At 37.6% G+C, this 15,775-nt stretch overlaps 1 protein-coding gene across 1 annotated transcript; it reads left to right on the forward strand.

Moving 5' to 3' along the window:
* Positions 1-11,472: 11,472 nt before the first annotated feature.
* LOC111893090 (mitochondrial import inner membrane translocase subunit TIM14-3) lies at positions 11,473-12,676 on the forward strand. The gene is made up of 3 exons (XM_023889168.3): positions 11,473-11,740; positions 12,107-12,288; positions 12,371-12,676. Exons 1-3 carry the CDS (start codon positions 11,738-11,740, stop codon positions 12,525-12,527), a joined length of 342 nt encoding a protein of 113 aa, XP_023744936.1. The 5' UTR covers positions 11,473-11,737; the 3' UTR covers positions 12,528-12,676.
* The last annotated feature ends 3,099 nt before the right edge of the window (positions 12,677-15,775 follow it).

The raw sequence follows: 15,775 nt of genomic DNA on the forward strand, positions 1-15,775 counted from the left end.
TCATTAACACGCGCGTCGTAAGGTTACGACACGCGAATGCGTGTCGTCTTCCTTTATGACAGGGCCTTCCTTGATACGCATTGCGTGTCGTAAACGCGCGTCGTATTTGCGTGTCATAAATGAGCGTCGTCTCTCTTTATGACAGGGCCTTCCTTGACGCGCATTTGTGCGTCATCTGAGCCTTTTACGACGCGCAATGAGCGTCGTAAAGGCTGTTTTTCTAGTAGTGTTATTTTGTTTTCATTATCTATTGTGTGCATGTATGATTGATTCTGGACCAATCATTTTAGTAATTTTAAAAAAGTAACTAATGCATATTACATGTTGAAGATATAATGGATATTAATTACATCTTCAAGATTTAATATGCTTTAATTACTTTCTTAAAATAACTAAAATGATTGGTCCATAATTAATCATACATGCACACAATAGATAGTGAAAACATTTGAACCTAAGTCTATATATATATATATATATATATATATATATATATATATATATATATATATATATGTGTGTGTGTGTGTGTGTGTAAGATGAAAGTAACTATGCACTCACTTGTCAAAGTGATGATTCCCAACTCGGGCAGCGCTTCACTTCTTAATAATATTATTCCTTCGACGAAACCTACTATTATTACCACTAGGTTTTAGTCTAATATTTATCGTGACTATTTACAAGAGATATTGTTTTATAAGTGTTAAACAATACTTTTCAACCACTATGTACAGACAGGGGCCAGACATGTAACACCGGAGGGCAGGACCATTTTGGCATTATAGCACTTCTGAAATCCAACAACCCTATGTGACCCTTCAAACCAAATTTCCCGTACCACGAGTACTTAAAATATATTTTAAAAACCCTTTGTATATTATATTTTATAATATATTTATTGTTTATAAGTTTATAATAGCGATAATAAACTTAAACATAAGCTATACTTAAAGTAGGGTAAGCACATCTCACTTACCGGGGTTTTGGCTAGGAACCGGACTCTGCGGGGACATAACTTTCGTGTCAAAAAGCTCTTCTTTTCAGAGCCTTCTAGTGGGGTTTTCCTCTAGAACTTAGAAGTAACTAGGAGTTGGGGGATGTTTAGAGAGAGCTTAGAGGGGCAAAGAATGGTGAAGGAGTGAAGAAAAGTGTTGAACCTCGCATCCTTTATATAGGCCTCAGCTGCGCATTACATTGGGCGTACTCCTCAGTGTACACTGCGTGTACTCACTACGCCTTGCGTACGAGGCGACGTTTTGCGTAAGAAGGGACATGTGACGAGATTCGGGTGTGGCGTACAGGTTTTTGTACGCAGGACGTACATTGTACCCTCGCAACAACCTTATCAGTTTTCTAAATTCCATAACTTTTGCATACGAGCTCCGCTTTTGACGTTCTTTATATTCACGCGTAGGTGGAAACGTACTCAAAAACTTTTATTTAGACTCCGTTGGCTAATTTTGATTTATTTTTAAAGTTATATTTCAACAGGTTTGGACAGGTAAAGTCCGTTAAAAATTCATAACTCTGTCATCCGACGTCCGTTGTCTATCTTTTTATTGTTGAGCTCCTATTAATGGGTTCTTCGATTCTCGTGTAGGTTGTGTCAGTTAAAAAATCAGTCGATCTAAAATTCGAATTCCGGGTTGCATACCACTATGCCAAATCTTAGAAAAATCATAACTTCCTTAAACATTTTATTTTCATTCAAAAACCATTAAGTTCATACATCTTATTTTCAAAATAGTTTAAACATCAGAGTATCCCCTAGAACCATATCACATGAATCATAAAACATGAGGAGCGGTACGATCATGCCTTCGCCTTGCCACAATCTCCTGAAGTAACTGAAACAATACACTGAACTGTAAGCCCGAAAGCTTAGTGAGTTACCCCCAAAATACCAAACACATACAACCATAATCATAACATATTGTATCACAATACATAAAAGCCATGCCTCTCAAGTCTGCAGCGTGACTGGTCCGCCCTCAACAGGCATTCAGTTCCCCTGGTCCACACTCTGAGTCTACAGTATGATCGGACCGCCCGCACTGGGCATTCAGTCTATCTAGATCTATCCGAGCCTTCGGTATGACTGTACCGCCATACGGGCCTACAATCTATCTGGACCGCTCGTAGGGTATGTTGGCCTTCAGCACAAAGCAGGACCGCCTCAACCCAAACATCAAGCAAATAACCATGTGTACATATAATAGGAAATCACATAACAGTCCATAGGCAAACAAATCGATCTAGCAGATCATAAAGCATAGCATCATCCTTACCAGGATATTGACCTAACCGGTCACTAACATAGCATCATCCTATATACCAGGATACCGACCTAAACCAGGTCACTAACATAGCATCATCCTATATACCAGGATATCGACCTAACCGGTCACTAACATAACATCATCCTATATACCAGGATACCGACCTAAACTAGGTCACTAACATAGCATCATCCTATATACCAGGATATCGACCTAACCGGTCACTAACATAGCATCATCCTATATATACCAGGATACCGATCTAACAGATCAACAAGCACATCAACAGTGCAAGTACAAATATCAGATATAACTATCTCACAAATCATCGATCATAGCAATCTCTCATGACCAAGGCATCGACTTAACTAGGTCACTAACATACCAATCCTAACGGATCACATGAGCATAACAACATACTGTCTATTCTGATACCAATCTAACAGATCATAACCACATGTAGCATACTGTAACCAAGATAACAACTAAAAGGGCCGACCAAGGTCAAAGTCCTCGGTCAAAGTCAACCTTCCTGGTTGACTCTACTCACCGAGTCGCCCCGTCGACTCGCTGAGTTCCCTTACCCAGAAAACTCTCATGACACAACTTAACTCGCCGAGTTGCCCCAAGACTCGCCGAGTCCAACGATCTCTGACTCCCATCCTGTCCAACTCACTGAGTCGCCAACCGACTCACTAATCCAAGGCTTTAACCAAAAGAGGTTGGGGTTCTGCGACCTGACTTGCCGAGTCCAAGAACAAATTCGCCGAGTTGTTCTTCCAACTCGTCGAGTCCATGCGCGTGTTCATACAACTCGTCGAGTACACCCATGTGACTCGTCGAGTCTCTCCAGTTCTCAATCCATTCAGAGGCTTTTCGAGCCATGCTGAGGCTCCAATCTGTAGATCCACCCTTCTACAATCTATCCCTCACATAAAGTTGCAAACTTTACGTGAAACCAAAGAGATATGGGCCCAAAACACACTAGGGCTTGGGTTTTAGAAAAAAGGGCTTCACCAACAATTCAATAACTGATGCTTTATGACTTTCTGGACCAATACAAGTCTAGATCTGAAGTAGCAACCTCAGATCTGGACTCCAAACCCGAAGTGGATCTCAATCATACCAAAATGCCCCCAAATCTCATTCAAGAATAAATCTAGAAGCAACAAAGGAAAGGTAACAGCTCATTACCTCCAAGATGTGCCCAAAACTGTAGTAGATTCTGGATCTACACTACTTTCTTGATGCAAAACCTTTTGATCTTCAAGTTTCTTCCACTAGAACACCTCTCAAAGCTTCAATCTCCCTCCAATGGCCTTATACACACGAGCTAGGGTTTACTGGATCTCAAAGGGGGCTAAGGGAGCTGAAGGGAGGACATTAAGTCCTTTAAATAGGGTGCAAACCCTAAGATTAGGGTTTTTCTCATCCCAGCACCAACTCGGCGAGTTGGTCACTTAATTCGCGAACCAAACCCGCTCCGACTCGGCGAGTAAGCGAACCTACTCGTAGAGTCCCTTCTTCGAAATTACAATTTAAACTCTTAAATCGTACTTCTGAAATTCATGATGTTACAACTCTCCCCCACTTAAATTAGGCTTCATCCTCGAAGCCTACTGCAACACAAACTTCCTGATGATATTCCCACAATGCATCCACTGATCTCAAACCGACCCAGATTCCTTCAAACACTGCTATCGAATCCCTAAAATCCATTTCTTCCCTTGCAGGGTCCTGATAACTGCTTCAAGCCGTCCACCGGCTTCCTTTCTCTAATAACGATACTCATCACTAAGTGCCACCAGAAGACACTACCTTACTTCCGTCTTACGCATTTATTCGCCACCTGCGAAAACTGGATACCATTCTAAACCACCGGGTCTTGACCCAGTATTATCCTGCTATCTCTCGCCCATCTGGCGCCACTTCTACTAACTTGCACCGATGGAAACTCATCCTGTTTCCTCCCTGGATCAAATCCCTTACCGCGCTGACATGATGGAACATTTCACAGCTTCCGAGCAACCCTCCTGAACATCCATTCATAACGTTCATACACATCGTACCTGGCCCACTCAGCCTCGGGCTAGAAGAGCAGGCACGCCTACGATGGTCCAGCCATCCCTAGGATGAAACACCACTACACACATATCTCATGACCACAACCATAATTCGGGATCCAATGATCTACCTGTGCATCACTTCCGATCTCCCCTGACTCCGCGTCAGTGCTAACCGTTCCACAATCTCAACGGGCATCCAACCCGTATGTGCTTCCACACATTTGGTACAATCTCAGTGCTTATCACCATCAACTGGAGCACTTTCGATCATCCATTTACTATACTACCTTCCTTTCAGAGGACTCACACTCCTTTCGGAGCTACATACCTTTCCTTTCTAGGAAGTCTACTTAACAACTTTTACCGCACCTATAAGTGCCCCTGAGCTAAGCTCCACTCTACATTATCCATGTAGAGCAACTGCTATTCTCGAACTCCCACATACCCCGAATCCGATCACATAACCAACAAGGCCCACACACGGCCTCCAGCCAACTCCATCATCATGATCAATACTTGGGGCCAGACCATATCGATTACTATTGCATGGCGACATATCCACTCATTCTCCGCATACAGATCCACTTAACACATATAGAGTCTTCAGCATGACTGGAATGCCTTACCAGGCCTTCAGCCTATCTGGACCACTCTCAGAACCTTCAGCATGTCTGGACCGCCCTCCCGGGCCTTCATCCTATCTGGACCGTTCCCTGAGCCTTCGGCCTGACTGGTACGCCTTCTGGCCTTCAATCTATTCGGACCGCTCAAAACTGTTGTACGTCACCCTGAACCATCCTTCCCGGGAATATCTCCTATGCAGTCTGTTCTAGCCCTCTTGGGGTTCCGAACTCCAGTTTCGTTCCCGGAATCCTTTCCATGGCCTAAACCCAAGCCTCACATCGACCAACTACCTTTCCTGAAACCATGGTCTGTTCCCTGCCCCACTTGTCTATCACTTTCTCCAATCATGCCACACTCTCGGCTAAAAACACCGCTGGATCTAACATTTTAATTAAAACACCCATTCGGATCCATTCTCGGTCCCCAACTAGAGTATTACCCGATCCAAGAAGGTGAAACCTCGGAGACACTCCGAACAGATGAGATCACCAAGATTCTTTGAACGCCGTCCGACCCCTAATAATAACTTCCGATCAACCAAGATACACCGGAGTCCTCAGCCTACTCTAGCAGCATGCCCAAAACGTGGAACAGACCTATTGATTGCTAATGTGTAGCAGCCTACTCAATACCCGAACATAGATCTACAAACATAAACAGAGTCTTCAGCATGACTGGACCGCCCTACCAGGCCTTCAGTCAATCGTTCACCTTCTCGGAAATCCGAGGTCTATTCCCTGGCCCGCGTGTCTACCACACACGCTAAATAACCCGCACTCCCGTGCTGAATGCACTGCTGATAACAATTGTCACTCGTAGGCGTGTATGCCAGACTGTAGCTAGCAGCCTGAGTGTGGGATTGTCAATCCCAATATAGATCTACACACACATTGTTTCGATTCCCTGCTGGAGATTCTGGTTATAATATCAGGACTTAACTATATTGTTTAAAATGAAATACACGACCTGTATCAAATGTCTCATAAAAAGTATATAAGCGTTACATGTATTTTAGTTCTGAAAACCCAATCATTCTGGAATGAATTGTTGATTGTATGTTCTTTACTAGTGTTCTTAACTTGTTATTGAATAACTATGTACTTTAGTATACTTGAATTGTGTAAAATGTTCTATGAATCATAAATTATACCTATAATAATTTATATGTACGTCTTGAATTGTTACTGAGTATGAATGTAAACCCATTGCTCAACTTGTACAAAGGGTTAAGTGAATGATGAAAATATAACTTTTAAAAGATGTTTTGTAATATATTTTAAAGAGTTTAACAATAAATATTAATGACTTGATGTCAGTTTTAAAGTATAAGAAATCATTTATTTGAAACACAGTTTGAAGTATATGAAATCCCTTGTTTGAAACATAGTTATAAATCACACGTGATTGATCATATAATTAACATGTTTTCTACTTGCATCCCCCCCCCCCAATAAAAGCATTTAAAATCATTTAAAAGATAAGTTAAGGGGTATGAACTCACCTGAAGTGAGTGATGCGAGTGTTAGATCGGGATAGGATGCTAAGAGTCAAATGAAGACTTGAGCACACACGGATACTATTTAGCATATAATGACACATATATGTATCTAATTAGTGATTATACCACTATTCAAGCAATTATAAACACCCTAGAACATGGAAAACACTTTGGTTCAAGTGTTATAAGTACAAAAGGGTTGCATCTAAGGGTTGTAGAGCTTTACATTGGAGTTTATGGCCCATGGTAATTACCACATGAGTTTACGGCCAAGGGGTAATTTCCCCATGGGTTTACGGCCGTAAACTCATGGTATTAAGTACCAAGTTGTGTTATAAGGTCTTACAAGTCATAATGAAGTGTTTTATGATCAATTCTAGGCCTTAGGAAGGAATGGTGGCACCATTGCACCACTAACTAGGGTTTACGACCCAATGACCATTTCTCCACGAGTTTACGACCGTAAAATCAAGGTATTTTGTACCAATTCAAATTTTTAGGTCCTTAGCTCAAGTTGGAAGTGTTCTAGACTTGGTCCCAAGGCTTTGGAAGGGATTAGGGTTCATTTGCACCCCTAATTGGGGTTTACGGCCCAAGGAGATTTCCTTGGCCGTAAACACCTTTTGATCTTGTTTTCTTGATGTTTTCTAGGTGTAAACTAGTTGATTCAAGTGTGAAACAAGCTAAGATAAGAGTACTTACAATATAGAAGCTTGTAAGGGTGTTTAAGGCTCAAGAACACTAGTGTGTGTTCTTGGTGTTCTTGGTGAAATGAAGAACACTTGAAGATCTATCAAAATGAAGAGATTTCATGGATGAAATCATGCACAAACACTAGATATTGAAGTATATCAACTAATCAAGGAAAGAATCACTTACCAAGTTGAAGATCTAGTGAAGAATTCGGATGATACTTGCGAGAGAATGAGTTTTAGGCTTGAAAATGATAAAAATGACTAAGTGTCATATTTATACCTTAGAGTTTACGACCTTAAACTCCATTTTATGGTCGTAAACGCCAAACCTTGGAGTTTTGAGACTTAAGTGTTGCACATTTAACTCTAGAGTATACTTCCTATAATTACCTCTGATGTATTCAAGATTAAAACACCCAAACGGACTCCAAAAGTGCTAAAAGTTAGTAGAAGTAAGTTTGACTTTGATTGAATGCAGGGTTTGTTATAAGATAGAAATTTCGAGTTGTCACACAGGGACACGCAACCTCCATATCTTTTACATTGTTGGATTCATCATCATCACTTCTATCACCTGAAAGTTTGTTCAAAAAATTGTCCCCAACAGTTTTGTCAAAAGTATAAACTTGTTCATCACGTTCATGTTCATATTTTGTAGTATCAGAAATTTCTGAGTCCTTGTCGTCTTCTTCAGCCAAGCCATACTTATTATCATCACTTATATCATCTACTAAAACCTCGTTATCAGCCCAATCAAGAATTGGTTCATTTTGGTGATCAATGTATAGATCCAACTCAACCTCACTATAAACAGCTTCTACAAACTCCCAATAATCAGTCAGGGTCGGCTTTACTTTGATTGAAACTAAGCAAGGGCTTAGGGCCCCAATTTTAAGGGGCCCCACTTAACCCAAATTTCAATTAGGGATTACGCATGCCACAAATTGAACCAGTGATAGCCAAGTGACCTTAACCTGCGACTGTTCTTCTTCTCATTCTCTGTCCTATGATTTCATTCTTCATTCTTGTTCCCTAAAACGATTAACCATGTTGCACTTCGGAAGAGCAGGTCCACCGGATATCTGAGATACCTATAACCTATTTACTCCTCATCCTCAACATCACCTTTTTTAAGTTCATAATTTCATCATTCAATTTAGAAAACCCCCGATTCGTCTAATGACTTTTATCTTTCCAAGTACAAATGTGGATGATTTGTTCCCCCTTTTTGATAAGTATGGAAAGGTTGTTGATGTTTTCATCCCTAAAGATCGCAGGTATAGTTTCCCCCAATTAGATTTAGTGGTTAATGTGCAATAACATGATTTATCATTTTTAAGGAATCTTACATTTGTAGTTTTCTTCTGTAACGTTTTTCATACACCAAAGTGATTGAAACATTTCTACTTTTGGAACATATATGGCTAAATTCAAGAATTGGCAACCTTATTTTGTTTATTTGTTTGTTATTCTTTCTTTTTTTGTCTATTATAACATAGAATTTCATTGTGCTTAAAGAAAATTTTACTTATATCATTACACTTCCAATTTTTTTCTTCGAAAGTCTATCTAGTTATTGCAAGGAAAGTTGCTTAAAATCTTTGTAACTATTGATAACAAGGTTATATTAGGTAGAATTTTTAAAGAACAATGCTTCAATTGGAAGAAATGAGCATAGGGTGCTATAACAAACAGATCATTAAAAAGTAGTCACACTCTATTGCATTTAACCGAATTATATTATTAACTTTCCCATAATTTGTTTTGATTTTGTTATAAATTGAAAATCTTTATTCCAATTATTATTGTCTAAGCATATTTGGCATTACTAGTTATGTAATTCCTGTGTTGATTATATGACTAGGGATTTTTGGGGCTTTGCCTTTGTTCGGCATAAGTATGCAGATGAACAAGCTTAATGGAAACAATTGAATTTCCATTTCTTTTAAATAACCCATTTCATGAATTAAAAAAAAAAAAAACAATCTTTCCTTTTTATGTCTATGCCATTGCTTTAGGAAGAGTTGTTAATGGTGGAGAGAGATAATGATTCAAATTTTCAAGTATGGACCTAATGTTGAATGTGAGTCACATTCACTTTTGTTGCTAAATATATTCACAAAAAAACATATGCATAATAATAAAATTAAACCTGTCATTTATAAATTTTTTAGTTTATTATTACTGGTCCCAAGCCTAGACAAAGGAGGAGGTTTATAACATTAACTATTATAAAGACCAAAGGGCCTCTAATTTCTGGTTCGCTTAGAGCCCCCAAACTGGTTGAGACGCCCCTGTAATCAGCATCAGTATCGAATCTTCTTATACCATCATCCAAGCATTCCTTTCTATTACAGTAGTAGACATTATCACAGTCTCCTTTGGTTAATTTCATAAGCCACAAAATAAATTTTTTATACGTAAATCCCCCAAAATCCACATTACAAACAATTTTTTTTACCTGGCCCAAGTATACCAACAAATTTGGCGCAAATACCCCCATTGTAATGAAAATCTATAAGAACATACATACATGTAGATGATTGGGATGCCATGTTACAATCGAATTCAACTCGAATGTTCAAATTCACCTTTGGTTTGTTGTATCGGTTTCTTCCAAACTGTTAATCGAAGTGTTTTTGGAGTAGACGAACCCTAATTAATTGAGGTGGGTGTGTAATAGCCACGTAAGAATCCACGTAATACAATTTAATTGACCTAAATCGATGTAACTCTCAAAAACTTGTGTTTGCCGGTAATAATGAGTATTTTTGAACTTATGAAACAAGTTAGTTTGGTACATGAGTACAAAAAAACAAATATTACCTAGATGTGAACATACCAAATAGTTAGTTACCTTAATATGTCATTTTCCCGTTATTTTATAAAAAAAAAAACTTTTATTAGGATATAAAGTCACTCCGAAATCGATTCACAAAAATCATATACAAAAAATATTACTTTCCCAAAATATTAAAAACCTTCTCGTTTTTTAGTTTTTTCGTTTATAAAAAAATGTTCTCCCACGCCCCCATGGATAATAACTTTAGGAAAAAACTGAAAGATTGGTCCCTATGGTATTCAAAAAACTTTAGATATGATCCAAAAAGTTTTCAACTTGCATGGTGTGTCCAAAATCAAGGTTTTTGGGGGGTTTTGGTCCTAATACACTTGAAAAGTCTATATTACCCTTTTCATTTCTTTTTCTATTTTCTTTATTTATTTTGGTATTTAAATAATTAAAAATAAAAATAAAAATAAAAACTAAAATCTCTCTCTCTCTCTCTCTCTCTCTCTCTCTCTCTCTCTCTCTCTCTCTCTCTCTCTCTCTCGACACATCAGAGATAAAACACCCACACCCCACCCCCCCCCCCCCCCCTTTTTCTTCTTCCCATGTTGTCATCTACTCCATCTCTTTAGCTCTCATTACAGATAAAGAGAACCTCACACCATTATCGTCGTCGCCAAAGCTCGATCCTCAGACCACCATTTTCGAGTGAATGCTTATCCACCTGCAAATCATTATTCCTAAAACGGGAGTTTAAGACCCACTCACCCACCTATAATTTTTTCTCTTTGGATATCAAATTCGAGACCCATCTATAATTTTTCTCGCCAAAAAATCATATCTGGCACCCATTGCTTAATGGTAAGACGTTGGAGGCATCTGTTTATTTTCAAGATAGTATTTAAGAGCCACACCCCCAACAACTACCTTTACCTCCTCTTATGTGGGGGATGATAACGAGGAAGAAAATCTTGTTGTGGATATGGAAGCTACGATGGAAGTTGGAGTGGTAGGATGGTGAGAATGGTGATGATTTAAGGTGAAACGGCGACGAATAGGAAAAGGGGTCGAAGATGAAGAGATGGGGTTTCAATGATTTTTTTTTCTAAATTAACTCACAAAACCAAAATCTATGTAATTTGATGTTGCAACTATGATTTGCTTATTTGTGGAGATTTATTTTGATTCTTGTGTGGATTTACAAATCTTGAAAATCCAACTTAGTTTGCTCTAGAATGTGGGTTTCTTAGTGTGTGTGTGAAAAAGAGAGATTTTAGTTTTTATTTTTTATTTTTAATTATTTAAATATCAAAATAAATAAAGAAAATACAAAAAAGAAATAAAAATGGTAAAATCGACTATTCAAGTGTATCAGGGATTACCGAAAAACCTTGATTTTGAACATTTCATGCAAGTTAGAAACTTTAGAATTCTATTGAAGTTTTTTTTAATACCATAAGATCAATCTTGCAATTTTGTCTAACTTTAGCCTTTATATAATAACTTGGGGAGCAAGGAATCGTCTGGTCGTCGCAGCCCCCAAACTAATAACCCCCGATTTTACCAAAAAAAAAAAAAAAAAGGCTATAATCTTTTCATCTATCATATAAGGATTCGATCATCTACATCATACGCATCTTCGATTCTCTACATTACAACGCATACCCAGTTCTTGAATTTGGTATTTGGGAGAAAATTCGAGATTCTTCGACGATTTTAACCCTATATCTGAAGAGCTGCAGCAAACCCAATTTAGGTTTCGATTCGTTCGCGCTCTGAGATACCCAATGGTTAGTCATCATCTTTACTCGTTTCCACGTTACCTAATTTATCCATGTTCGTGTGTGTTGTAGCGATTGAATTTAATTTTAGGCTCTATTGAGAATAAAGATTCATGTTGGCAAAATTTGTTCATACCGATAGATTAATTTTTCTATTCTCGTAACATAGATTCGATATAACCCTTTCTTCCCTGGGAACATAGGTTGGATTTCAACTTATATTTCAAAAATTATTGTATGATTTTAGAATTTAAGGTGGTTCGAAGAATGAAAACCTTTTAACAGTCATAAAAAGATCGAACTTTCTCGAAGGAAAATTAGGGTTTTGTTGATAAACAAAAGCCCCAATGCTAACCCTAACTCTTCCTCCACCAGGCGACTCCATTGATGACAGGACTTGCAGTTGCAGCTGCTGCTTATGCTGGTAGATATGGCATCCAAGCATGGCAGGCTTTCAAGGCTAGACCAGCTTCACCTGCTGCATTTAGAAAGTTTTATCAAGGTGGATTCCAACCTCAAATGACAAGAAGAGAAGCTGCTCTGATTCTTGGAGTAAGGTAAGTTTTTAATTCATATGAATCAGTTTTATGATGAATTAGTGTTTATGATGTGATGAATAATAGTTGTTAACATGGATAGGGAAAGTACTGCAGTGGATAAGGTAAGGGAAGCACATAGGCGGGTGATGGTGGCAAACCACCCTGATGCTGGCGGCAGCCACTACCTTGCTTCCAAAATCAATGAAGCAAAAGAGATGCTCATGAGGAAGAGTAGCAACACTGGCTCTGCTTTCTGATCTACATCCTCATTTTTAACATCTGTTATACTTTAGACCTTTCATGTCTTCCTCATTTCTGTATGATTCATGATTCATGGAATTGGATAGAATGTGATATGTGGAGCTTATGAATCTTGTTGTTATAATAGGCTATCACTTATTTTAAATGATTGTAGGAAAGAACTTAAGTGAAAGCAATAAACGTATACAAGTTATTATCTTAACATTAAAAGTGTTAAAACATTCATTATGAAGATAAACATCAGTCTTTTACAAGCTAATTAAGTAATCAAGAGGGCAGCATCAGGGGCGAAATGGTCAAAAACTTTGATCAAAATTTAGAATGACCCATGTTTAATCTCCACCATTTATGGGTATAGCTATCTCACCAAAATTACAGCAGAGACAATGACCAGGGGCAACATCCACAAGGGCAATTAGGTCAAGTAGGGGCCAAATTGGAAAAATGATATTTCCAACTTCCAACTTCCACAAACAGCATCAATTAAATTAACATCAGCAGCAACGTATAGTGGCAATAGGATCCATATGCTTGAAACCAACACCATTGTAAAGGAGCAATACAGACAACTGAAAAGTCAAATCTCCACATTCTATCATTTCTAGTCTGCCATGTTGAGTTGGAAAATACAGTATCAAAATTGTCAAAATAATAAAGGTGAAAACATTGTGTTTTTAGAGCAAAATTTGGAAAAGGCATTGTCAAAATTGAAAAAAATGAAAATAGTGTCTTTTGTGCAATTGAACAAACATGAAAAGGTGTCGAAGTCGGAAAAAAATGAAAATACAGTGTCTTTTGTGTCATTGAACAAGCATGAAAAAGTGTAAAAATCGGAAAAAAAAAAAAAAAAAAAAAATTGAAAACATTGTCTTTTATGTCATTTGTCTTTCTTTGTCTTTATTTTCTTTCTTTTAAGTAGACATAATATGGTTATATTAATTGCTTTAAAATGAGAAGTGGAATTGAAAATGCTCTTCCATGCGCCACAAAGATTCAACTTGAGAGAGAATGCTTTCCAATTTCACATTTTTTGTGAATTGATGGAGAATTTTTTGAGGCCATCAGAGCCCAAAATCATTGATCCGATTTTGTCTCCATAACCATTTTGTTAATAGAGCGAGATTGTTCGTGTTCATATTAAACAAACAAAAATGTGAAATGAAAAATATCAAACGACAAGCTTACTACATTTGGTACAATTACTAACTTGAATTTGATCATATATTTTATTAGAGTTCTATAATTTAGAGTATCATTTTCTATTTGATCCCTTTGAATTCTATATTCGAAGTTGTGATAAGATCTATTCCTTAAAAAGAATCGATTCACTACATTTTCTTATGTATCTATGGATGCTATGTTAAATTTGAATCATATTTCGGATCAATCTATATTGACTGAACGTCTCCATTATGTTGTTTTTTTAACTCCATTATGTTGTTTTTTTAACGGGTGGGTGAATAGATATAAAAAACAAGACCCTAGCAAGGAGCTAGGGCTAAAACGAGACAATTACATCGAAATCGAAATGTTCAAAATTGGATTTTAGAGCCATAAATTCCAAGAAATACGGAATTTATGTTTCCGGTGAGAATCTCAATTAAAAGTAAAATCAACAATATCATCAAATAATCTTATCTTGTCTAGGTCTCGTATGATCAAACACGCATATGTTTTTGAAGTTCCAAATAGTCCACCTGGTAATGCTAAAAATAGCCTCCAACACCAATCTTTTAATATAGGACAAGTGCATCACATCCAAGAAAGACTTGAAACTTCCAACCGATATCAACAAAGAGTTAATCGATATCATACCATCGACTCAGTTTCTGAATCCAAGTTTTTACTACCCTACACTCCATAAATAAACTCAACTTGATCTATACATATAGGACAAAGAGAGCTCGGAATATCAACCCCTCTAAGCAGCAAGTTATCTTTAGTAGGGAGCCGATTTAAGGAAAATCCTTAACTAAAAATATTTACTTTAATTGGGAGTAACTTATTTCACCTTGTTTCCTCCGCACCACAAGACAGTCAAATCATCAATTACAAACCTTGTGTCTTTAACAGTAAAGACGACATTATTATCAATATATCATACCCAAGAATCCTTATTGCCATTAAAGGCAACACTATCCAAATCTTTTAACAAAGCTAAGAGGTGTACGGACTGAGCTCGAACATATCTGCATCGTCATCTTCAGACGAGTCGAAAAGATTCATTTTTTTAGAAGAATTGTTGAAAATATAAAGAAAGAAAAGAAATGTGTGAATAAAATTGGGTATATAATATATATTTATATGTAAAAAAACATTAATTAATTTTTTAAAAATTGTTGAGCTCAACGGTCAAAAAATCCAATACCCAATCATATTTCTCATTTCACCGTGTCTTCGTTACAACAAGAGACACTTTAACGCACCCTTAACGAGAAAGAGGGCGGTGTTTCTAATGTTATACCGACGTTTTGATTGCCACTTTACCATTGACACGCCCATAACAGCCCCATACCTAGGGATGTGCTTCGGGTTGGAACCGACTCGAACCCGCATAATCTAAAACCTGAATCAGATGAAAAGTTAGAACCGAAACCCAGACTGATTATACTAATACGGGATTGGTTCGGTTCTGGTAATACAAGTTTCGGTTCGGTTATTAACTCGAAAGGACCGAAATAACATGTACACTATGTTTTTGAACCGAAATTACCCGAATAACCCAAATAAATAAATACATCTTGTTCAAGAAAAAAAATATTAAACATTGATAATTAATATTCCAAAAACCCATAAGTCATATTCCAAAAATCCATAATTCATATTTAAATAGTATATTAACATAATGATACTTGCTTGAGTTTCTTGACTTGGAACCCAGTTATCCATTACTCATGAATCCTTAGAGACAAGGAGGAAGTGATGATTTTTGCAAACAAGATGGAGGAACGACACTAGCATAAGGGATCAAAATTGGAGAATGATCGATTGTCCATAGAGAGGTGAGGTCGACGTCAGCCAGTAGGGGTTTCTTTCCGTTGTGAATCCTTGATAACAGAAAGAGGGGTTGGAGATTGTGTTCGATAGCTTAGGCCGTAGAGTTGGAGTACGAGGGAAATCAGGATTGAAAAATATGACCTTTCAATTTGGTTTGGGTTTCTAAAACTGAATTAGGTGTTATTTGGGTAAACCGACCCGAAAGACCCAAAACCCGAATTGGACTAAAATAGATACTCGAGAACCG

Source organism: Lactuca sativa, chromosome 6 (assembly GCF_002870075.4).
Source record: "Lactuca sativa cultivar Salinas chromosome 6, Lsat_Salinas_v11, whole genome shotgun sequence".
Lineage (NCBI taxonomy): Eukaryota > Viridiplantae > Streptophyta > Magnoliopsida > Asterales > Asteraceae > Lactuca > Lactuca sativa.